We start from the raw sequence: 26821 nt of genomic DNA on the forward strand, positions 1-26821 counted from the left end.
GTCATTTATTTTTCTGGAGTTGAGCTATAGGAGTTGCTTGTATATTTTTGAGATTAGTTGTTTGTCAGTCACTTCATTTGCTATTATTTTCTCCCATTCTGAAGGCTGCCTTTTCACCTTGCTAATAGTTTCCTTTGATGTGCAGAAGCTTTTAAGGTTAATTAGGTCCCAATTTTTTATTTTGCTTTTATTTACAATATTCTGGGAGGTGGGTCATAGAGGATCCTGCTGTGATGTATGTCAGAGAGTGTTTTGCCTATGTTCTCCTCTAGGAGTTTTATAGTTTCTGGTCTTACTTTTAGATCTTTAATCCATTTTTCTGTTAATATTTAGTTGGTTTAAGCTGCCATACAAAACATATCCTGTACTGGATTTAAAGGTGATATTAATGGACAGAATTAAAAGTGATCTCTCCACTTTTCCGCTCTCAGACTAGTCTGAGTATATATAACATGGTGCTAGTATGCATGCAGCCTAAAAGTCTAGTCCATTTTAGTTCACTGATTTTTAAAAAGTCAGTGTTCACTCTTGACATCTCTTGTTTGAAGACTTCCAATTTACCTCGATTCGTGGACCTTATATTCCGTGTTCCTATGCAATATTTTTTCTTTACAGCATCAGATTTTACATACATCGTCAGTCACATCCACAATTGGGCATTGTTCTCCCTTTGGCTCCATCCCTTAATTCTTTCTGGAATTAATTCTCCATTCTTCTCCAGTAGCATGTTGGGCACCTACTGACCTGGGGAGTTCATCTTTCAATGTCAAATATATATATATATAGTCTCTTCATACTATGCATGAGGTTCTCAAGGCAAGAATACTGAAGTGGTTTTCCATTCCCTTCTCCAACTTCAGCATTAGTGGTTGGGACATAGATTTGAATTGCTTTGATATTGAATGGTTTTCCTTGAAAATGAACATAGATCACCCTGTCATTTTTGAGACTACAGTCAAGTACTGCATTTCAGACTCTTCTTTTGACTATGAGGGGTACTCCATTTCTTATAAGGGATTCTTGCCCACAGTAGTAGACATAATGGTCATCTAAATTAAATTTACCCATTTCCATCCCTTAGAAGAAATGGAGTGGCCCTCATAGTCAACAAAAGAGCCTGAAATGCAGTACTTGGGTGCAGTCTCAAAAATGACAGGATGATCTCTGTACGTTTCCAAGGAAAACTATTCAGTATTGCAGTTATCCAAGTCTATGCCCCAATCACTAATGCTGAAGAAACTGAACTTGAACAATTGTATGAGGACCTACAAACCCTTCTAGAACTAACACCAAAAAATAAACATGTCTTTTTCATCACAGGGGACTGGCATGCAGAAGTAGGAAGTCAAGAGATATCTAGAGTAACAGGAAAGCTTGGCCTTGGAGTACAAAATGATGCAGGTCAAAAGATGGCAGAGTTTTTCAAGTGAATGCACTGGTCATAGCAAAAAACCCCTTCCAACAAGACAAGAGACGACTCTACACATGAATATAGCCAGATGGTCAATACTGAAATCAGATTTATTATATTCTTTGCAGCAAAAGATGGAGAAGCTCTATACAGTCAGCAAAAAAAGAAAAAGACCAGGAGCTAACTATGACTCAGATCATGAACTCCTTATTACCAAATTGAGACTTAAATTGAAGAAAGTAGGGAAAACCACTAGATCATACAGGTACAATCTAAGTTAAATCCCTTATGATTATACACTGGAAGTGACAAAAAAATTCAAGGGATTATATCTGATAGAGTGCTTGAAGAACTATGGATGGAGGTTCAAAACATTTTACAGGAGGTTTTGATCAAAAACGAGAAAACAAAATGCAAAAAGGTAAAATGGTTGTTTGAGGAGGGCTTACAAATAGCTGAGAAAAGAAAAGCAAAAGGCAAACGAGAAAACGAAAGATAAATCCATCTGAATGCAGAGTTCCAAAGAATAGCAAGGAGTGTTAAGAAAGCCTTCCTAAGTGATCAATGCAAGGAAACAGAGGAAAAAAATAAAATGGGAAAGACTAGCGATATATTCAAGAAAAGTAGAGATGCCAAGGGAACATTTCAGGCAAAAATGTGCACAATAAAGGAGAGAAACACTATGGACCTAACAGAAGCAGAATATATTAAGAAAAGGTGGCAGTACACAGAAGAACTATACAAAAAAGATCTTAATGACCCAGATAACTACCATGGTGTGATCACTCACCTAAAGCCAAACATCCTGGAGTGCAAAGTCAAGTGGGCCTTAGGAAGCATCATTACAAACAAAGCTAGTGGAGGTGATGGGATTCCAGTTGGGCTATTTCAAATCCTAAAAGATGATGGTGTAAAAGTGCTGCACTCATTATGCCAGAAAATTTGGAAAACTCAGCAGTGGCCACAGGACTGGAAAAGGTCAGTTTTCACTGCAATTCCAAAGAAAGGCAAAGCCAAAGAATGTACAGACTACCTCACTATTCCACTCATCTCACATGCTAGCAAAATAATGCTCAATATTCTCCAAGGTAGGTTTCAACATTACATGAACTGAGAATTTCCAGATGTTCAAGCTGAATTTAGAAAAAGTAGAAGAACCAGAGCTCAAATTACCAACATCCGTTGTCACATAGGAAAAGCAAGTGAATTCCGGAAAAACATCTACTTCTTTACGCTAAAGTCTTTGACTGTGTAGATCACAACAAACTGTGGAAAATTCTTCATGACATGGAAATACCAGAACACCTTACCTGCCTCCTGAGAAATCTGTATGCAGGTCAAGAAGCAACAGTTACAACCGGACGTGGAGCAACGGACTGGTTACAAATTGGGAAAGGATTACGTCAAGGCTGTATATTGTCACCCTGCTTATTTAACTTATATACGAGTACATTATGCAAAATGTGGGTCCAATGAAGCATAAGATGGAATCAAAATTGCCGAGAGAAATAGCAATAACCTCAGATATGCAGATAACACCATCCTTTTGTCAGAGAGTGAAGAGGAACTAAAGAGCCACTTGATGAAATTGAAAGAGGAGAGTGAAAAAGCTGCATTAAAACCAAACATTCAGAAAACTAAGATCTTGATATCCAGTCCCATCACTTCATGGCAAATAGATGGGTAAACAATGGAAACAGTGACAGACTTTATTTTCTTGGGCTCCAAAATCACTGCAGATGGTGACTGCAGCCATGAAATTAAAATACACTTGCTGCATGGAAGAAAAGCTACAACAAACCTAGACAGTATATTAAAAAGCAGAGATATTACTTTGTTGAAAAAAGTCCATATAGTCAAAGCTATGGTTTTTCCAGTAGTCATGTACAGATGTAAGAGTTGGACCATAAATAAAGCTGAGCACCAAAGAATTGATTTTTTGAACTGTGGTGTTGGAGAAGACTCTTGAGAGTCCCTTGGACTGCAAGGAGATCAAACCAGTCAATCCTAAAAGAAATCAGTCCTGAATATTCATTGGAAGGACTCATACTGAAGCTGAAGCTCCAATATTTTGGCTACCTGATGTGAAGAACTGACTCATTTGAAAAGACCCTGATGCTAGGAAAGACTGAAGGCAGGAGAAGAAGGGGATGATGGAGGATGAGATGGTTAGATGTCATCACTGATTTGATGGACATGAGTTTGAGCAAGTCCTGGGATTTGGTGGTGGACAGGGAAGCCTGGTGTGCTGCAATTCATGGGGTCACAAAGAGTTTGACACGACTGAGCAACTGAACTGAACTAGACCTCTAGTTGGTCTTTGTGTCTATGTCTTATTTTATATTCTCTGTTTCCTGAAAATATGAATACTTTTTACTCACTTTTGTAATTCTGTCACCAGCTTAGGTTCAGGCACATGGTAGGTACTCAAGAACTGAATGAGTACATGGACAGGAGAACAAAATCCAGCAGTGAATAGTTTTTGAGAAAAATATAGAGTCTTATTCCTTAGAATATATAGCCTCTGTGGGCTTCCCTGGTGGCTCAGTGCTAAAGAATCCACTTGCCAATGCAGGAGATGCAAGAGACCCAGTTTCAGTTCCTGGGTCAGAAAGATCAACTCAGGAAGGAAATGCCAAGCCACTCCAGTATTCTTGCCTGGGAAATCCCATGAACAGAGGAATCTGGCAGGCTACAATACATGGGATCACAAAAGAGTCAGACATGACTTAGTGACTGCTGCTGCTGCTGCTGCTAAGTTGCCTCAGTCGTGTCCTACTCTGTGTGACCCCATAGACAGAAGCCCACCAGGCTCCCCCGACCCTGGGATTCTCCAGGCAAGAACACTGGAGTGGGTTGCCATTTCCTTCTCCAATGCATGAAAGTGAAAAGTGAAACGGAAGTCGCTCAATCGTGTCTGACTCTTAGCGACCCCATGGACTACAGCCTACCAGGCTCCTCCATCCATGGGATTTTCCAGGCAAGAGTACTGGACTGAGGTGCCATTGCCTTCTCCGGACTTAGTGACTAAACAACAATAAATGCTTTAGATACAGGTTTGATTCATGTTTGAACCAGGAAGAGAATGAACAAGATCTTAGAATATTCAAACATTTACTCACTCAACAAATATTTATTAACCCTGAGTGTTTCTATTTTAGGAACTTATGAAATCAGTAAATATAATACACAGTATCCCTGCCTCAGGGAGTTCACATTCTAGCACATAATAAAATTTAGAATCTACCTGTCAATGTAGGAGACAAAGAGATCCTGGTTCAATCCCTGGGTTGGGAAAATACCCTGGAAAAGGGAATGGCAACCCACTCTAGTATTCTTGCCTGGCGAATTCTATGGACCTAGGAGCTTGGCAGACTATAGTCCATGGGGTTGCAAAGAGTCGACATGACTGAGTGTCCAACACCTGCCTTCTGCTCGAATATGTGCAATAATTAAATTTATATTTAAGGACTTGAATAATAAAAGCCAGATGAGGAGGAGAAATTGGTGAGGAGCTTTGCAGACTGAGAAAAGATAGTAAAAAGTTTTTTCTTGTAGATTTAAACATAAATTTGAAATAGCTATGTCCATGAGGAGAAACTGTTAAGAGTCCAACAGTGAGCTACACAGAACCTCAATAACAAATTTGACCATAAGGATAAAAGGGTGAGAGCAACACAATGAGGCACCTGGAAAAGCAGAGGAAAGAAAAAGGAAGAGTACCTGCTACCTCTAAGATTAGGGATAAAATATTAAGTATAAGCATTGGAAAATAATTGTTTAGAACATTTCTGTTGATCATGTTCATGAGGGCATGTTATTTTTGTCCATTTCAACATCTGTGCTCCAGCTGAGCTTTGTCAGCTTTTGCTATTTCTGCTTTGCTTTCAAACCAGTGAGACAGAATAAACTGATTTGCTCAAGAGTTCTCAACTTCTGTGGTCAGTGAAAGCCCATGACCTAGTAGGACACATGCTTGGCTCAGTTGAGAAATGTCCCAAAACAGAACATAGGGAGTTCTACTTCCACCTTCTAGTCCCTAAAGCAAAGAAATAGTCTTGGTGTGTGAAAGTTGATGGCTGTGCAAGGGACTAAGGGGATACACCAGGGAAAGTTTACTTGCTCTCCACTTGAACTAATCTGGACAGTGTTATATGATATGAAACAGCACAAACTTGGAGGCACAAAGAACAGGTTTAGATTCCTGGTTCCACTATGTTTGACCCTGACCAAGATACTAAATTTAAGAGGCTCTGTATCATATAGAGTGATAATAACAACAGATAGAGTTTGGATAATGATGTAAAAATACTTCAGTTTCCAATAATCCTTAAGAATATAGATCTAAGGCTTTTCCATCTAGTATGCACTTTTGTAGGTTACCAGATACTCTTCCTCATAGGGAGGATTTTATATTTCTACTGACTTTACTGGCTACTCTGATAAAGCCACCAAACCATTATATGAATGTAGGTTGTCTATTTTTTTCTTCACCATTTTCTCTGATATCAGCAACAATGCATGAAATTATTAAAAATCAGAATAATACAAAGCAGAAATAGCTGATATTTATTGAGCATTTATATGCATTTCCATTTTATCTTCAACACAGCCTTATGAAATATGCACAAATTTTAGCTCTCTATTACATATGAGAAAACTGATCTTAGAGAGATGAAGTGATTTGCATAAGGTCCTAGGCCTTAGTAAGTAGAATATCTAGGATTAAAACTCAATCCTCCTCCTTCATATAAAGTGAAAGTCTCCTGTAAATCCACCCTATAGATTACAGTTTAAAATTTGCCCCCCATGTATATACATATATGTAATACATAAAAGAACTCATACATTCTCTTTTAAAATTTGCTCTTTATTCAGTTAAAAATATATTGTAGACCTTTCTGTATCTGTGCCTATAGGTGGACCCCTTTCATTTTATTATTTTTTTAGCTATTAGGTGGGGAGAAATTAACAAGATAGCATCAGTCAGGCTCTCTTTCCCCACATTCTCACACCCTCTAGCCCCATGTTCTGTAAACAATGACTTTGTAACAGCTGAGATCACATATAGCACTGCACACGTGCATCACAAGGTACTCACTTGGTCGTGGGCTTCTTTGTGCAGTACACTTATACATGGGCTACTTTGTGTGGTACACTTATATGGGCACCATCTGGGAAGGTTTTGCTGCTGCATTAGAGCTACATTAGAGTGACACCATGGTTATGTTATGTGAGGTTACACAATAGCTACATTATGCTTATGTTATGACTGCTGCTACAGCTGCTGCATCAGCAAGGAAAGAGGCTGTGTTATGGCTGCCATGCCAGCCAGGAGAGGATAAATGTCTCTGCATTTCCTACGGTTCCTTGAATCGTCTTCCAACCTCTTAGCTTGAGCCTTACCTACCCTGTGTTCAGCGGAGTGTGTGAATAGTATACTTTTGTTATTTGAAATTTAGATCCCTAGATATTTGCTTTAGAAGTGTAAATATGAGCAAATAAGCATTGTGTCCATTATTAAGTATTAAACACTGCTATGTGGAGATATCTTTATCTCCCCCTTTCCTCATGTATTCTTTATTATATTGATAAACTGCAATTTATTTAAATTATATTAAATTATTTAAATAATTCTAAATTATAGTTTGTATCAATGGACATATTCACTTCTATATTGATTTGCTCCTTCTAATTTTCCCTTTTTAAGGAATGATGCAATAAATATCCTTTTTGTATTTCATTGTATCATGTCTAAATGTTTCTGTACAATGATGTCTTAAAATTAATTTTAAAAATTCAATAGCTCAGTAAATATGCTTATTTAATACTGATAGATATTGCCCATATTGTCTTCCAAAATGGTGGCACACATCTACACTCTGGCCATCCTCATGGGAGACTGCATCTTTCCCCACACCTCCACCAACAATGGACAATAACAACTGCTTTTATCTTCTGTCTATTACAGGTGAGGTTTAGCATATTTCCATGTGTTAGCTAGCCAAATGTATTACTTCTTGTGAATTTGTCATCTAACGATTGCTAAAATTCTCATTGGTTCATATCAGTTCAATTGCTCAGTTATGTCCAACATTTTGCAACCCCATGGATTGCAGCATGTCAAGCTTCTCTGTCTATCACCAGCTCCTGAAGTTTGCTTAAACTCATGTTGATCGAGTCAGTGATGCCAACCGACCATCTCATCCTTTGTCATCACCTTCTCCTCCTGCCTTCAATCTTTCCCAACATCAGGGTCTTTTCCAAGGAGTCAGTTCTTCACATCAGGCGGCCGAAGTATTGGAGCTTCAGCTTTAGCATCAGTCCTTCCAATGAATATTCAGGACTGATTTCCTTTAGGATTGACTGGTTGGATCTCCTTGCAGTCCAAGGGACTCTCAAGAGTCTTCTCCAACACCACAGTTCAAAACCATCAATTCTTCAGCCCTCAGCTTTCTTTATGGTCCAACTCTCACATCCATACATAACTACTGGAAAAAACATAGCTGAGCATAGGCCCCAGGGGTCGGACTCTCAAGGAAATCAGGACTAAAGCTGGCTGGGTGTCTGGACACAAGCTACAATCCTAATTACACCTGAGGAACCCTGGGTATTAATAACTGTGGGGGAAGAAGCAATCAGTCGATTTCCTTTTGGACACTGGAGCAACCTTTTCTGCCCTCAGTGAAGCCCCTGGTCCACTTTTCTCCTGACACACTACCGTAATTGGGCTGTTTGGATAAGCCAAACATTATTATTTCAGTTTTCCTCTAAGCTGCAACTTGGACTCTGTGCTGTTTTCTCACGAGTTTCTCATCTTGCCAGAGTCTCCCTCACTCCTTCTGTGGAGGGATATACTGAGCAAGGTTTAGGCCTCTGTCTTCATGAATATGGAGCCTACTCTTTCTCCCATTAATTGAACAAAATGTAAATCCTAGAGCGTCAACTGATGGAAAAACTATGGGTCGAGCACAAAATGCTGTTCCTGTGGTTATCAAGTTCAAAAACCCTCACCTATTTCCACATCAAAAGCAGTATCCACTAAAGCCCAAGGTTTAGGAAGGGTTAAAACTCATCATTGAAAATTTTTTTTTTGTTTTGTTTTGTTTTTGCGTTATTCATAAGTTTTATTTAAAAATCAGTTAACAAAATTTTTTTTTTATTCTTCCAATTTTATTTTATTTTTAAACTTTACATAATTGTATTAGTTTTGCCAAATATCAAAATGAATCCGCCACAGGTATACATGTGTTCCCCATCCCGAACCCTCCTCCCTCCTCCCTCCCCATACCATCCCTCTGGGTATAGAGTATATGAAGAAGTGAAGTCGCTCAGTCATGTCCGACTCTTTGCAATCCCATGGACTGTAGCACACTAGGCTCCATGGTCCATGGGATTTTCCAGGCATGAATACTGGAGTGGGTTGCCATTTCTTTCTCCAATCATTGAAAATTTAAAAGCACAAGGGCTATTAATTCCCTGTAACAGTCCATGCAACACTCCTACTTTGGCTATAAAAAAGTCAAATGCTAAGTGGAGACTTGTTCAAGATATATGAATAATAAGTGCCTAATCCTTATACTTTACTGTCTGAAAGTCCTGAATGAACCAAATATTTTTCAGTCATTGATTTGAAGGATGTTTTCTAGAGTTAAGCCTATACTAAATAATCCTCTACCTATGACTTCAAGACTACTAATAGGATTATTGGACTTTATAGTCTATTGCTGTATTTGGATTCCAGATTATGGGGAACTTCTCTCGCTTTTATATACACTTCTAACTGAAACTCAGCAGGCCAAGACTGATAAGCTGGTTTTGTCATGAGAGACTCAAAAGGCTTTTAAGACTCTTCAAGCTGCTCTCTTATAAGCTCCTGCTTTAAGCACCCACAGGGTTAGAATTTAATCTATTTGTTACTGAAAAAAAGGTATGGCCTTGGGGGTGATGACACAACCCCAAGGGCCTCACCTAAAGCCTGTAGCTTCTATTGGTTTGCTAGTGCCTGAAGCTCTTAAGTTTACTAATGGGTGAAAACTTACTGTACTGACTTCTAATGATATGAGCAGAACCTTAAACTCTAAAGTTCAGAGTGACAATGGCTCCACCTTTAAAGCTGCTGTAACTCAAATAATTTTTTTTTATTGGTATATATTATTATATACAATGGATATCTTACAGTTTTTTAAAATGCTTTTTAAATCTGTTTATTAAAATAATGTATTTTAATTTCAGAAAATTATGAAGAGTAACAAGTACAAAAGAAAACTTATTTAAGCCTGCCAACTAAAAGCACATATTAATATTTGATGCTTATTTTCCACTTAATATAATTACAAAAAGAAATTATTAAAGAAAATATATGATCATTGGGAAAAATGGGAAAATTTTTAAAAAAACTTTAAAGTTTTTTTTGAAGTATTATAAGCAAGTACATCATATATTTAATCTAATTAAGATCATAACATGTATAGTTTCATACTACACTTCATTGCTTAATATTAGATTATAAATTTTTTCCTAAACCTTTAAAAATTTCTCCAAAACTGTAATGAACTTTTTTACAGCTTTATTGATATATATTTTACAAACTATAAAGTTTACGTATTCAGAGTATACAATTTAATCATTTTAATATATTCACCGAGTAGTATAATCATGATCTTAATCAATTTTAGAATATTTCATAACTCCCAAAAGAAAACTTTACCTATTAGCAGTCGCTCCTTATCCCTTACCCTATCTCCCAGTCCTAGGCAACAACTAAATCTATCTACTGACTCTGTATATTGTACTATTTGTTAATGAAATTTTAATAATGACTTATTTGTTTCTACCTACTAATATGGGTACAGATATTTTCTTAAAATCCTCCAGATGATGTGTGTTTGGGGAATGTAAACTTATGCTTGGCACAGTAGAAATGTTATCACATGGTGTGCAATTATGTAGCTTTTGATGTGTCATAGGTCAAATCCTGTCTGAAGGCAAAATAGCTTCTCATATGTGAAGGCCAAAATCTAGCATGTTAGTCAAGGGTATAAGTGCTTAAGAGGAAGTCATCCATCCATGCAAAAGTGGCCCTGTTCCACCCTGAACTTGAGCTTGAAGAAACCACCATTCTCCCCAATTCTTCTTATAGAAGATCCATCACATCTTCAAAGTTCATTTCAAATGTCAACACATTCTGCTCAAAAGTTTTCATAATCTTTTGGGAATTTAATTATTCACTCTGCTATGACTTTATGATATTTTAAACTCTTAGTTATAGCACCTTCTAAGTTCAATTTTGTTAAACCTATCAGACACTAAGCATCTGGTACATACCAGGAGCTTGGCTGGGCCCAGAATTATATAGATTCAAGAGGGAGGATACATATGTACACCTATGCCTGATTCATGTTAAAATACAGCAGAAATCAACACAATATTGTAAAGCAATTATCTTTCAGTTAAAAATAAATAAACTTAAAAAAAACCTCATAGTACAAGATACAGTATTGATAGGAGTAACTCAAAATACGGACTCTGACTACAGACTGCATAGGTTCAATTCCCAACTCTGATTAAAATTAGGTATAAAGCCTCAAGAAAGCCATCTACATTCCATAATGTAGATATATTACCCTGATCACCTGTAAAATATGAATAAAATTAGTATCTTCCTCTGGAGAAGGCAATGGCACCCCACTCCAGTATTCTTGCCTGGAAAATTCCATGGACGGAAGAGCCTGGTGGGCTGCAGTCCATGGGATCCCTAGAGTTGGACACGACTGAGCGACTTCACTTTCACTTTCCACTTTCATGCATTGGAGAAGGAAATGGCAACCCACTCCAGTGTTCTTCCCTGGAGAATCCCAGGGATGGGGGAGCCTGGTGGGCTGCTGTCTATGGGGTCGCACAGAGTCGGACACGGCTGAAGCAACTTAGCAGCAGCAGCAGCAGCAGTACCTTCCTCATAACCTTAAGGTTTAAGGGTTAAATAAGGGACATAATCAATATAAGGAACCTAAGACAGACCTGACATAAGTCAGTAATCAAACACCTTAGTGAAATGAATTGGGATTAATTTGAAAGTCCATTCACGAGAGGGATGAAACTCCAGTACTTTGGCCACCTGATGCGAAGAGTTGACTCATTTGAAAAGACCCTGATGCTGGCAAAGTTTGAAGGTGGAAGGAGAAAGGGACGACAGAAGATGAGATGATTGGATGGCATCACCAACTCATGGACATGAGTTTGAGTAAACCCCAGGAGTTGGTGATAGACAGGGTGGTCTGGTGTGCTGCAATCCATGGGGTCTCAAAGAGTTGGACAAGACTGAGCGACTGAACTGAAGTGAATTGATGTGGTACTAGTGCTAAAGAATCTGTCTGCCAATGCAGGAAACCTAAGAGTTGCCAGTTTGATCCCTGGGTCAGGAAGATCCCCTAAAGGAGGGCATGGCAACCCACTTCAGTATTCTTGTCTGGAGAATCCCCATGGACAGAGAAGTTTGGTGGGCTACAGACCATAGTTCCACAAAGCGTTGGCCACAAATGAAACAGCTTAGCACACACACATATTTACACATGTATATATGTATTTGTCCTTATGTATATTCATCTATGTTTGTATATGATATTTATGGGTTTATGGGTTTGTATGTATGCATGTTCTTGAGCAAGACCTGTGTGAATTTCCTTTTTGCACCACTGCTTCCTTCCAGCTCAGTCAAACCCAAGGTACTCATACACACTGTGCTTAACAATATCATTTTTGGAGATATACAGATATTCATTTGAATCTTGTCTAGGTAGCTCTATACAGGTAACTGATTTCAGTATTTTGGGCTTCCGTCTCATTTTTAAAATGGTGACTTGTGCAATTCATTCATGAAAAATCTTTTGAGTATCTATTATATGTTAGTCACTGTTCTAGGCACTGGGGATATCGTATCAAACATGTCTTCATAGTGTTTACATTCTAGAGTGGAGGACAGACAGCAAACAAATAAACCAGTAAATGTACAATCTGCCAAGTAGTGACAAGTTCTAGAAAGAAAAAGAATAATAGCATAAGGAAGAATAGAGTGACAAAAGAGACACAAGCGTGAGTACAATAATACCATAATACCTACCTAGGAGATTGTAGATACCAAATGAAATAATCTGCACTAAGTGCTTAGTACAGTGCCTGGAAAAGCAAATGATTAAGAAATAGTAGCTGTCATTGTTATACTTGTTATTCTAAGTATATTATAGTTTGATTTTTAAATATCAGAAAAGATACAAATATCAAGTTTAGCGGTGCTCATGTTACAACTGGGGAAGTTGAGGTACAGAGAGATTTAACTTGTTTAAAGTCTCAGAAAGATGCAGAGTCAGGTCTGTCTCTAGGATTTCTAACTTCACCTTCAATGGAATTTCTAACTTTCCCTTCAATGTTCTTCTTTCTCAACAGAGTTACTGAACCTACTTCAGGACTGTAAGTCTTCCCCAGAGAAATGTTGTGCATGCTCTTGAGGACCTTTATTTATGTTCAGATCTAGGAGATCATAACAAGAGGCAAGAGGCAGTTCAATAATGCAATCACCAGGCCAGACAGAAATTGACACCAGTCCAAGGGGGCATGGGGTTCCAGCTCTTCATCAGGCAAAGACTGTCTAGGTGAAGAGGTGTGTGTGTGTGTGTGTGTGTGTGTGTGTGAATGGTGGTGATGGTAGTAGGATGTTGGTTGGAAAATACAAAAGGAGGGTTTTCCAAAGTTCAGGGTTCCCTGAGTGATGACCTGATGGGAAAGAATGACTAAAAGTTCCAGTGAGGTAGACTAAATGAAGTGACCAAAAAGCAAGGGACAGCCATACAAGGGAGACTGAATTTGGAAGCCAGAGGGACTTGAGAGAATCCCATGTGATAATGGCAGAATCTGAAATGCTAGAGTCGCCTCTTAGCCCTTGTCCAGCCTCAACTCATTTGTATGTAACCACTCCTTGACAGGCACTAGAGGTGGTTACACACAGGAGTGGAGGAGATGATGTCTCTCTTTGGAGACCCACTGCAGTGTGAATTTGTTGGGTGTATTTTTCCTCTTGGAAGTGTTTATATTTTCAAAGATTAGTGAACTGTTAGCAGTGCCAAACCTAGAGTTAGACTTCTGGTGGACTTAAAAGTCACCCTGAGGCTTATGAAGAGAAGTAATTAAGCTTCTCATAAGGCTTAATATAACTCTTACGGGTCAGGTGTATGTATCAGTGTAAAACCATTTAAAAGGTCAATCTAATAGAGCATACCACTGTCAAATCAATTGGCAAGTACACTGAATGCCAGACCTAACTTTCCAACTAAACAAATAAATAAAAGATTCCTTGTGAGCAGTAATGGAAACTTTACCCTTACCACCAAAGAGGCAGAGCTATCAGAGAAAGCTTTCCCTATAGGAGATGTGGGGGTATATTCCCCCATAACAGCATTATTCATGGGCTTACAAATTATTTAAACACTGATATATAAAAATATCTTTCACAAACTTAATCTCCTGCATTCTGAGGCCCATAGACACCCATCTCCAACCCTTTGTTTATTTGCATAGACTGAATAGACACGGGTTAACAGTAAGACTGCTGAATATTGCATAGTCCAGCAAAGTTGATCTATTCTACCTGGGCACACCAGGAAGGAAAATACTTCCATAGTGGAGGGAGCACACTCATCCCAAAGTTATTCCTCAACCTCATCTTGTTGAGGAAACACAAAATAAACACAGCTTGGGAAATCAAAGGCCAGAAACTCCTATTGGCTCCAGGGAAAGTCAAGGCAATACTTTAGCAAGGGGAAGAATTGCTTCACTCACAGTTAAAACTCCAACCCCAGGCAGGGTAGGGAGGGGGTGCTCATGTGACTTGTACTGAAATAGGGAAGGAAGGGGAATGTTAGATGAGACTTGGAGTCCGTGTGAGAGATATAAGGAAGAAAGGGAAGTAAGCAAGCGCAGACTCTGGAAGCCATCAGGAGTTCATCTTTTTAATATCAGGAGGCTAGAAGAAAGGACAGAAGTGGCTCTGGCTGTGATGGGGCTCTTACTGGGCCTGCTGCTCCTGAGCCACCTACTGGTGGTCATCTATGGTAAAGTAGCAAAAGGGGGCCTGGCTGCCACTTTTGGCACAGGCAAAAATGGGGGAGTGGGGAGAGGTGGGATTGAATGCCTACTGAGGAAAGCCTACTCCTGCTAAATGAGTGATTGTTCTCAGCCAATGATCCAGATTCTATCAGCTTTGGGCAGAAGGGAGGGAAGTGGTTGAAGGTTATTGAAGAAGCCAGGAGATAAGTTTGGGTAGAAGCTGGAAAGGATCCTCCCCTGTAAAACATACACATTATTTTCTAGTATTTGTTGTATCTCAGGGACACTAAAAAGGTTCCTAACTTCCTTGTGTTGAACTAAATCAATTCCTTTGTGGCTTCTATCAAAGGATCCCAGCCCTGTTTCTTGGAGACACAAAAAATATATCTTCTCAATGTTGTGACAGGTCTTTAGAATGCTGTGGACAGAAACAATGTTCCTTTGATTCATCTTTTCTCCAAGTTAAACAGCTTTAGCTCCTTCAACTGTTCTTCACAAGACTTGATTTCTTATCATTTCCTAGGATGACTCACTTCCCTGTGGACATGGCCCAATTTGTCTGGGGTAATTTGTCCAATTTAATGCTGGACTTATATACCAAAAGAGGATTGACTATCTCATAGCAGCATTATTTTCTGAAATCCTACTGTATCGTCATTTATACCCTTGAGAACTGAAATAGCCTTTTAGGAAACTGATGCTGCTGCTGCTAAGACACTTCAGTCATGTCTGACTCTGTGTGACCCCATAGATGGCAGCCCACCAGACTCCTCTGTACCTGGGATTCTCCAGGATACTGGAGTGGGTTGTCATTTTCCTCTCCAATACATGCATGCATGCTAAGTCACTTCAGTTGTGCTTGACTCTGTGTGACCCCATGGACAACAGCCCGCCAAACTCCTCAGTCCATGGGATTATCCAGGCAAGAATACTGGAGGGGGTTGCCATTTCCCTCTCCAATGCATGCTAAGTTGCTTCAGTCGTTCCCGACTCTGCGATTCCATGGACAGCAGCCCTCCGGGCTCCTCTGTCCATGGGATTCTCTTGACAAGAATACTGCCTTGGGTTGCCATTCCCTTCTCCCTTTAAGAAACTAAGCCTGAGTAATAGCTAAGTGAAACTCACGATAAGGTAAAAGGATCCTTGATTCGTCCCTGCTTATTCCATATCCTTAGAGGGAGAGACGAGATGAGTGCTAACTTGGTGCTATTTATGTTGTTAGAAAGAATCCAACTTTCCATAACTGACTCAGATTAAATCACCTTGTCCTGGGGCTCTGTCATCCATCAAATTCTAGAACCTCAGAGTTAGAAGAGACACTGAATTAAGTCACCAAAGAAGGAAAATAATTTTTTCCAGGTCACAGAGCATCAGCAACAGAGTTAATGCTCCTAAAAATTATTGTTCTTTCTACAACTCCAATATTTTCACTCTCTAATACATTTTAGAGTGCACCTCTCTACTTTCTCCAAATCAGTTGATTTGAGTTGGGAATTAAAGAGACAGGACTGGAGCTCAGAGGACCATTTTGCAAATGTTAAATTTAAATCACATGTGTGTGTGTGTGTGTGTGTGTGTGTGTGTGTTGTTCCCTCCACAGCCTGTGGAGGTTATTTAGACCTAGAAGTAGGTCTATCATTTGTGTAGAGAGTCTAACACCACAGACCTGAGACTGGGAACAAACTGGCCGATAACACTTTCCTTCTCCCTTAATCTCAGTGTCCCCAGCTCATTTGTATAGTGAGGAGATCAGTTTGACTGATCTCAAAACACCCTGCCAGGTGGAAAGCTCTGGAGGACTGTGGCTTCACTTCTAAAAAGTCTCTCGATTTAAGACATATGTTTAAATAATAAAAATAAATCCTAACATTTGCATTTTATAAACACTATAAAATTTTTTCAAATATCTATTATGTAAACTAATCCTCTATTGAGTGGGCATTATAATAGGGGGAGAGAGGCCAGACACAGATGTTCAGGGTCATCAGAAGATGTGATTGCCTGTTTGATGATATGAGGATGAAAAGTTTAAATGGAGCCCATAATGGATCTCATAACCACCCAAACCCGGCCTTTCCTTGCTTAGGATCATCACACAAGCCACAGATCTCTTTACTTTTTAAAGTCCAGGTCCCAGGAATAGTGTGGGCCTCAGTACTAGCCCTTCTTTCTCAAGTCAAAACACTTTCCAACAAAGCCCTTTGAGTCAATGCCCAGCCCTTTTCTTTCTTCTGAAGGGATGAAATAGTTGAATAATATTCAGTCTCCTGAGGGAGGAGAGCTAAGCTCTGAAGTTCTGGGAAAGATTTCTCAGAAAGCAGTTGGCAGATGAGAGAATTATTTTTTAGGCTGTCAAGAGGATATTTTCCAGTCCTAGGATAGCACTGTTCAGTTCAGTTCAGTTCAGTCACTCAGTCGTGTCTGACTTTTTGCAAACCCATGAATCGCAGCACGCCAGGCTTCCCTGTCCATCACCAACTCCTGGAGTTCACTCAGACTCACGTCCATTGAGTCAGTGATGCCATCCAGCCATCTCATCCTCTGTCATCCCCTTCTCCTCCTGCCCCCAATCCCTCCCAGCATCAGAGTCTTTTCCAATGAGTCAACTCTTCGTATGAGGTGGCCAAAGTACTGGAGTTTCAGCCTTAGCATCATTCCTTCCAAAGAAATCCCAGGGCTGATCTCCTTCAGAATGGACTGGTTGGATCTCCTTGCAGTCCAAGGGACTCTCAAGAGTCTTCTCCAACACCACAGTTCAAATCATCAATTCTTCAGTGCTCAGCTTTCTTCACAGTCCAACTCTTACATCCATACATGACCACTGGAAAAAACCATAGCCTTGACTAGATGGGACTTTGTTGGCAAAGTAATGTCTCTGCTTTTGAATATGCTATCTAGGTTGCTCATAACTTTTCTTCCAAGGAGTAAGTGTCTTTTAATTTCATGGCTGCAGTCACCATCTGCAGTGATTTTGGAGCCCCCCAAAATAAAGTCTGACACTGTTTCCACTGTTTCCCCATCTATTTCCCATGAAGTGATGGGACCAGATGCCACTGTTAAACCATATCAAATAGATCCAGATAAGAAGGTTCTGGTTTCAGTTGTGGCTGGTAGATTAATCAGGTTAAAAAGTATGGAGGCAGTGTGGCATCTGAAAGACTTCATTCTAGTCCTCCAGGCCTGGCTGTGCCCTTACTTTCTGTATGACTTTGAGTAAGCATCTTTCTTTCACTGAGCCTCAGCTTGTCCATATGTACCATGAGGGAATGTGTCTAGGTGGATTCTAAAAGCCCTTCTAGCTATGCCATACTGGAAGCCTCCAAATTCCACCCTGCCTGGTACTTCAAACCCTGTTGCACCAAGTACCTCACCATTTGGTGGTTTGCAAGGATCCATAATGGGCAAAGTGTCTCCCCAAGTGTTGGGAATTTCCTGAAATAGATTTTCCCCTACCCAAATTTCCAGGAAAGTGATGAGTATTTCTTAATTTGACTTACATTTCACATTGGCTGCCAAGCTGCCTTGTTGCTCAAGTGTCCTCTCTAGTTTCCCTACAACCAAGGGATGACCTATTACCTGTTCATAACTCGATAGGTCCCAGCAGGTTGTAAAGGAGATGTACTAGAGTCTCTGTTGAGGGCACAGGCCAAAGGCTAGACTTTAGCATTCCCATTGACAGAAGCCCTGGTATTTGGCAATGCATTCTGAGAGCTAGAACACATGCCCCCACTCTATCTTTCATCTGTTTGATTAAAGCCTGGGAATCTTAGGCTATATAAAAATCTTTTATTTGATAAGGGTTTCCCTGGTGGCTCAGATGGTAAAGAATCTATCTGCAATGCAGGAGACTTGGGTTTGATCCCTGGGTCAGGAGCATCCCCTGGAAAAGGGAATGGCTACCCACTCCAGGATCCTTATCTGGAGAATTCTATGGACAGAGGATTGTGGTGGGCTACACTCCATGGAGTTGAAAAGAGTCAGATATAACTGAGCGACTAACTCTTTTACTTTCTACACTTTGAAACTACCTCTCCTAAGAGAGAATAAAATCATATCTAAATACAATCCCTGGTTCCTGACTCCAGTTAAATAAAACATAAAATTCTCAAGATATGAGCTTATGGATGGAAATTGTTGATGGAAGGTGGTATCTCTCTCAACATCCCCAACTTTTCCCCCTTAGTTTCCTTTCTCAGCAAGCCAAGAAATAATCACCCTTTGGCCCTATCACCATTCCTACCAGTCAGCTCTAGAATTATACTCAGAACCTTTTCCCTTCCAGATATTTTCCTCTCCATTCCTCCTCAGGATGAAATTTTCCAATGTACTTTTGCTGAGAACTCAGAGAAACAAAAAGGAAGATAAAGAAAGGATAGAAATCAGAAAAAATATCAAGCTTACAAATTGCATGTTTTCAACATTTAACAATAGCTGATGATTTTGCTAAACAGAAATGCATCTTATACAAGTTTCCACCCTGAGAATTGTCCTTTGCCTGCCTCTTTCTTCCCTTCCAGAAAATAATTTTAGTGCAAGGAGCCAATCACTGAGCCTTTCTCAGGGAGCAGTGAGGAATAAGCAGGGTAGATAGTCTTTTCTTTCTGAAACCTGAAGCCACCACATTTCTCCAAGTGCATAATTACATGCAGTAAAATAGCTCAGACCCAATTGCTCAGCATTTGCTCCCATACTTCTTTTGGAAAATGTTGAAAGAGGTTTTTTCCATGGATTTACAGAATATTAGAGTTTGTAGGATCCTTAGAGATCATTCCCCTCAGAATTTCTATATAATATATGAAAAAAATAGGTCCAACATGGTGTAAATTGACTTACACAGGATCACTTCAAAGCAAGGAAGTGATAGGAAAAGAACTTGAAACTCACAAGTGCTAAACAAACAAACAAACAAAAACAAAAAACTTTAGGGCTTTCCTTCTAAGGACTGGTTCTGATTGATGAGAGAGCTGGCAGAGAAGAAAAGACCATGGGAAATCTGAACGTATGAGTTAAGGGTGTGTTTCTCAGAAACCTCTTGAAGCCTGCCACTGCCATCTTAGCTCTCAGATGAGTGTACCATCTGTGTCTTCTCCCTTCTTCTGTTCCCTCCTCTTCAGGACATCCCATCCTGGAAGTGCCTGAGAGTGTTACTGGGCCTTGGAAAGGGGATGTAAATATTCCCTGTACCTATGGTCCTCTGCAAGGGTATACACAAGTCTTAGTAAAGTGGCTGGTAGAACGTGGATCTGACTCAGTCACCATTTTTCTACGTGACCCCTCTGGAGACCATATTCAGCAAGCAAAGTACCGGGGCCGCCTGCATGTAAATCATGAGGTTCCAGGAGATGTGTCCCTCCAACTGAATACCCTGGAGATGGATGACCGGAGCCACTACACATGTGAAGTCACTTGGCAGACTCCTGATGGCAACCAAGTTGTGAGAGATAAAATCGTTGAACTCCGAGTCCAGAAACGTGAGTCACTATGGGCGTTAAGAAAGTACTGGTAAGCAAAGACCCAATAAAGGACTGCAATCCTAGAAAGTCCTAAGAAACCCAGAGACCTTAGTTTACCTCTACATAGTCTCTCTTCAGTTATATGTGCTAATCAGAGGTAGTGAACAGGATATTCTCAGGGTTATCACTCTCGTGGCAGAATTTAATAAATGTTGGGAAGGCTTTCTGGCCTTCAAATCTCTACCCCTTCACATGTTCCAGAAATTCCAGCACCCACAGCCTGATTGTACCCTTGGACTCTCTTAAAACTCATAAAAATAAGTATATCTGATCAGGTTATCAGAGAATGTAAAAGTGTTGGCAGAGAAACTCTGGGGAAGAGTATGCATGGATTAGTAAAAATAAGCTTAGCTGGCTTGACAATTTTACAAAAATCTGACCCCTGGTCATCCAAAACTTCAGATAAACCAAAAAATCTGAACAAAAACAAGCAAACAAAGCAAAATGAAAAACGAAACCAAAACAAAAAAGCTGTTTGGGCTTTGTTTTAGTCAGTTTATTTTTTAAACTACAGATAGCACACATCCCCAAATAATACAAAATGATACTTATTCTTTCCAAGGAAATTATTTTTATTTAAGTCATCTTATTCCCTTTTGTTCCCCACATCAGCAGCCCTTTTTTTCCCTTTGCAGAGATATTTATAAGCCTAGACTCAACATGGGTGACAGCCTTGTGTTTTCATATCCTTGTAACTTCCCAGAGCCTCCTCTTTTGTCTTCCCTTTGCAGTATCTGTTTCTAAACCCACAGTGATGACTGGCAGTGGCTATGGCTTCACAGTACCCAAAGGAATGAGGATTAGCCTTCAATGCCAGGCTTGGGGATCTCCCCCCATTAATTATGTTTGATACAAGGAATAGACTAACAACCAAGTACCCATCAAAGTAGGAATCTTCAGTATCTTACTTTTGAAGTCTGCAGTGGTAGATGACTCGGGTTCCTATTTCTGTACTGTCAAGGGCTGGTTAGGCTCTGAGCAGCACAGTCACACTGTGAAATTTGTGGTCAAAGGTGAGCAACATTCTTTCTTGATGAGAATCTCAGTGGACTACCTTGCTCCAGAGACATATATCAACATAATGCCCTCATCCCAGAGAAAATCAATTGGGCAGAGTGGGGAGGGAGTCCTTGGTTGTTCAATTACTAAGGAAAAATTCTGGACTGGCACAATAACACTGGAGACATTTCCTGTCGTGTTGTAGGTTAAGTAGATGAAGATGGTAAAGGGAAAAGTAATAGTTACTAAGTACCCTTTTTTGCCATATACAATGCACAAGAAGTTGGCACATGTTTTCTCATTGAATCTCACAATTATCTCATGAGATAGCTATCATTACCCTTATTTTACAGAAGAAGAAACTACACATCAGAAAGGGAAATCTACTTGTCCAGGGGCTTACTGTTTGGAAGTTCAAGGCAGGATTTGTACTCAGGTTTCATGTTCTCCCACTATGTCTGATTGCCTCTCGTGATTGAACCTACACCAGTTTCTGGGCACCCTTTGGGATACTTTTTATTGGTTTGTTTTTGTTGTGCTTCGATTTTTTTTTTTTTTTTGCTGTTATTTTTATTTTGTTGGTTGATTGTTCAGTTTTGCTTTATGAAATAAAGCCCAGATCTCTGCACAGTTTCTTTAAATCTCCCCTCTTTTTCCCTAAAGCCAAATGCAAATTCTGGTTGAAGTCTAATCAAGGTCTGAATGTTTATTACAGAATTATTTGGAAACACTGCAAACTGTGTACATAATGATTGTAGACTGGAATTTAAATGAACAGCCCAGCACTGATATGGCCAAATGAATCTTGTTGCCCTTAAAGAAATCTCCTTGGAAGGGAAGATACTTATTCCAAGATGGTTTTTATTTCCCAAAACAAGTTGAGGGCTAACTTCCTTTAGGAGATTACCCTCAGAGTCTCCTGAAAATTATTATCCTCAGAGGATATCTCTGTGTAACAAAAGTAAGCAAACTGTCTCCTTCCACTTGGGTTCAGTTCAGTTCAGTCGCTCAGTCGTGTCTGACTCTTTGTGACCCCATGAACTGCAGCATGCCAGGCCTCCCTGTCCATCACCAATTCCCAGAGTTTACTCAGACTCATGTCCATTGAGTCAGTGATGCCATCCAGCTATCTCATCCTCTGTTGACCCCTTCTCCTCTTGCCCCCAATTCCTCCCAGCATCAGAGTCTTTTCCAATGAGTCAACTCTTCGCATGAGGTGGCCAAAATATTGGAGTTTCAGCTTTAGCATCAGTCCTTCCAATGAGTTTCCCTGGTAGCTCAGAGGTTAAAGCGTCTGCCTACAGTGCGGGAGACCCAGGTTCGATCCCTGGGGTGGGAAGAGCCCCTGGCGAAGGAAATGGCAACCCACTCCAGTATTCTTGCCTGGAGAATCCCATGAACAGAGGAGCCTGGTGGGCTACAGTCCATGGGGTTGCAAAGAGTCAGACATGACTGAGCGAGTTCACTTTCACTTTCCAATGAACACCCAGGACTGATCTTTAGAATGGAATGGTTGAATCTCCTTGCAGTCCAAGGGACTCTCAAGAGTCTTCTCCAACACCACAGTTCAAAAGCATCAATTCTTTGGTGCTCCGCTTTCTTCACAGTCCAACTCTCACATCCATACATGACCACTGGAAAAACCATAGCCTTGACTAGATGGACCTTTGTTGGCAAAGTAATGTCTCTGCTTTTGAATATGCTATCTAGGTTGGTCATAACTTTCCTTGCAAGGAGTAAGCATCTTTTAATTTCCTGGCTGCAATCACCATCTGCAGTGATTTTGGAGGCCAAAAAAATAAAATCTGACACTGCTTCCACTGTTTCTCCATCTACTTCCCATTAGGTGGTTGATATTGGTTTGAGACTCCTGTTTGGCCTGAAGGGATTTGTTTGCCAAAGTTTAGATGTAGTGAGGATGTGTGTGCTGTAAGTTTTGGTCTGTTAGTTTAGGAAGGAATAAGGGGAGTCTCATCCTGAAAGAAATTTATGGACACTGGTCCAGTTATTTGAGAGATGACAATCTGGTCAAGCAGAGAAAGACATGGCCAGAAAGCAAAAAAAAAAAAAAGTGTGCTTCATAAAGAGACAAGTTGAACATTCTCATCTTTCTATAAGTGTGTTTCTAGCCCATTTGAGCATGACCTTGCTCACAACCAATCAGCCTGCCTATTCCTTTTCCAGTCCATGTTGACAGACAATAAAACTGTTAGGCAGTGCTCACAACTGACCTCTACTGACGGATAAGGAAATTGAGGCCCAGAGAAGTTACATCCTTTCCTGCTCTCTGATCCAAGTTACTTTCTCTTGGCTTCCTCTACCTGCCTTCTCTTCCACCTCAACATAGTTCCTTAAGTCTGGTCACCTGATTCATCTCTGTCCTACATACACTTCACACTCTGTGTTATTCCCCAATTCTGGAAAAAGTACAGAGATGCATTGGCCCCACTTTAGTTTCATACTCTGTGTCATCTACTGCCTGTCCCTATGCTGTTTGTCAATCAATTTGCTTATCTATGTCCTATTCCTTATAGCAGCTATTCAGAACAATTTCTGACTTATTTCATGTTTCAGCCCTGCTCCCAGAAGATGAGGTCACCTTCTCCTTAACTTGAGAAGACCCAGATCCCCACCATCAGATGTGAACTCTATCAAGCACCCTCTCTGCTTCGACATTCCCTTGTTCATTCCCTCTTGGCTCAGTGTAAGATATATCTTTTTCTCCACAGAAAAATCCTTTACCTCAGCTCTTAACCTCAACTACTCTAACTCCATGCTTCATCCATTATCCTCTACCTAAGCCTAATATATATATATATATATATATATATATATATATATATATATATAATATATAGCCATATATATAATATATATATATATGCTGCTAAGTTGCTCCAGTCGTGTCCAACTCTGTGCGACCCCAGAGACGGCAGCCCACGAGGCTCCCCCGCCCCCGTCCCTGGGATTCTCCAGGCAAGAACACTGGAGTGGGCTGCCATTTCCTTCTCCAATGCAGGAAAGTGAAAAGTGAAAGTGAAGTCGCTCAGTCGTGTCCGACTCTTTGCGACCCCATGGACTGCAGCTTACCAGGCTCCTCCGTCCATGGGATTTTCCAGGCAAGAGTACTGGAGTGGGGTGTATTATGCAAGCCTAATGTACATATATATGTAAATAACATCCACAGTGGCTCAGATGGTAAAGAATCTGACAGAGAGACCTGGGTTCAATCCCTGGGTTGGGAAGATCCCCTGAAAGAGGGCATTGGAACCCACTCCAGTATTCTTGCCTGGAAAATCCCATGGACAGAGGAACCTGGCTGGCTACAATCCATGGGGTTACAAAGAGTTGGACACGACTGAGTGACTAACACTTTCATTTCAACATATGTGTCATTAAATAAAACTTTACATCTGCCACACCATCTCTCGGCTGTGGCCACTACCGACCTACTAAAACAGGTAGTTTTTATTATCTGTCCCTCCTTATTTACCCCAATATAACTTTGTAAACTGGAGTCATCACTTACTTCCAAATCTCCAATTTCACATCTTTGCTCCTCCTCTCTATTCACATCTTTGCTCCTTTGTCATAAATTAATTGTCCATGTAAGTGTGAGCTTATTTCTAGGCTCTCAGTTTTGTTTCATTGATCTGTGTGTCTGTTCTTGTGCCAGTATCATACTGTTTTGATTACTATAGTTTTGAAGTATAGTTTAAAATCAGAGAACATGATGCCTCCAGCTTTATTCTTCTTTCTCAAGATTATTTTAGGTTATTCTGCATTTTTTTGTGGTTCCACATAAATTTTTTTTTCTAATTTTATTTTATTTTTAAACTTTACATAATTGTATTAGTTTTGCCAAATATCAAAATGAATCCGCCACAGGTATACATGTGTTCCCCATCCCGAACCCTCCTTCCTCCTCCCTCCCCATACCATCCCTCTGGGCTGTCCCAGTGCACCAGCCCCAAGCATCCAGCATCGTGCATCGAACCTGGACTGGCAACTCGTTTCCTACATGATATTTTACATGTTTCAATGTCATTCTCCCAAATCTTCCCACCCTCTCCCTCTCCCACAGAGTCCATAAGACTTCTATACATCAGTGTCTTTTGCTGTCTCGTACACAGGGTTATTGTCACCATCTTTCTAAATTCCATATATCTGCATTAGTATACTGTATTTATGTTTTTCCTTCTGGCTTACTTCACTCTGTATAATAGGCTCCAGTTTCATCCACCTCATTAGAACTGATTCAAATGTATTCTTTTTAATGGCTGAGTAATACTCCATTGTGTATATGTACCACAGCTTTCTTATCCATTCATCTGCTGATGGACATCTAGGTTGCTTCCATGTCTTGGCGATTATAAACAGTGCTGCGATGAACATTGGGGTACACGTGTCTCTTTCCCTTCTGGTTTCCTCAGTGTGTATGCCCAGCAGTGGGGTTGCTGGATCATAAGGCAGTTCTATTTCCAGTTTTTAAAGGAATCTCCACACTGTTCTCCATAGTGGCTGTACTAGTTTGCATTCCCACCAACAGTGTAAGAGGGTTCCCTTTTCTCCACACCCTCTCCAGCATTTATTATTTGTAGACTTTTGGATTGCAGCCATTCTGACTGGTGTGAAATGGTACCTCATAGTGGTCTTGATTTGCATTTCTCTGATAATGAGTGATGTTGAGCATCTTTTCATGTGTTTGTTAGCCATCTGTATGTCTTCTTTGGAGAAATGTCTATTTAGTCCTTGGCCCATTTTTTGATTGGGTCGTTTATTTTTCTGGAGTTGAGCTGTAGGAGTTGCTTGTATATTTTTGAGATTAGTTGTTTGTCGGTTGCTTCATTTGCTATTATTTTCTCCCATTCTGAAGGCTGTCTTTTCACCTTGCTAATAGTTTCCTTTGATGTGCAGAAGCTTTTAAGGTTAATTAGGTCCCATTTGTTTATTTTTGCTTTTATTTCCAATATTCTGGGAGGTGGGTCATAGAGGATCCTGTTGTGATGTATGTCGGAGAGTGTTTTGCCTATGTTCTCCTCTAGGAGTTTTATAGTTTCTGCTCTTACGTTTAGATCTTTAATCCATTTTGAGTTTATTTTTGTGTATGGTGTTAGAAAGTGGTCCAGTTTCATTCTTTTACAAGTGGTTGACCAGATTTCCCAGCACCACTTGTTAAAGAGATTGTCTTTAATCCATTGTATATTCTTGCTTCCTTTGTCAAAGATAAGGTGTCCATAGGTGCGTGGATTTATCTCTAGGCTTTCTATTTTATTCCATTGATCAATATTTCTGTCTTTGTGCCAGTACCATACTGTCTTGATAACTGTGGCTTTGTAGTAGAGCCTGAAGTCAGGTAGGTTGATTCCTCCAGTTCCATTCTTCTTTCTCAAGATCGCTTTGGCTATTCGAGGTTTTTTGTATTTCCATACAAATTGTGAAATTATTTTTTCTAGCTCTGTGAAGAATACTGTTGGTAGCTTGATAGGGATTGCGTTGAATCTATAAATTGCTTTGGGTAGTATACTCATTTTCACTATATTGATTCTTCCAATCCATGAACATGGTATATTTCTCCATCTATTAGTGTCCTCTTTGATTTCTTTCACCAGAGTTTTATAGTTTTCTATATATAGGTCTTTAGTTTCTTTAGGTAGATATATTCCTAAGTATTTTATTCTTTCCATTGCAATGGTGAATGGAATTGTTTCCTTAATTTCTCTTTCTGTTTTCTCATTATTAGTGTATAGGAATGCAAGGGATTTCTGTTTGTTGATTTTATATCCTGCAACTTTACTAT

At 39.9% G+C, this 26821-nt stretch overlaps 1 protein-coding gene across 9 annotated transcripts in view; it reads left to right on the top strand.

Annotated features, from left to right (window-relative positions):
- The first annotated feature begins 14343 nt into the window (after window positions 1-14343).
- Window positions 14344-26821, top strand: part of VSIG4 (V-set and immunoglobulin domain containing 4) — a 100392-nt gene continuing 87914 nt past the window's right edge. For 3 of the 9 annotated variants that reach the window (XM_070784097.1, XM_070784098.1, XM_070784096.1), the window contains exons 1-2: window positions 14344-14514; window positions 19624-19980. In XM_070784097.1, the coding sequence (XP_070640198.1) occupies window positions 14460-14514; window positions 19624-19980 (412 nt within the window). In that variant the 5' untranslated portion in view covers window positions 14344-14459. The remainder of the gene's footprint in view (window positions 14515-19623; window positions 19981-26821) is intronic. The other 6 variants (XM_070784100.1, XM_070784099.1, XM_070784095.1 and 3 more) reach the window with 3 other exon arrangements.

The sequence above is a fragment of the Bos indicus genome, chromosome X (genome assembly GCF_029378745.1).
Source record: "Bos indicus isolate NIAB-ARS_2022 breed Sahiwal x Tharparkar chromosome X, NIAB-ARS_B.indTharparkar_mat_pri_1.0, whole genome shotgun sequence".
In the NCBI taxonomy this organism is placed as follows: Eukaryota; Metazoa; Chordata; class Mammalia; order Artiodactyla; family Bovidae; genus Bos; species Bos indicus.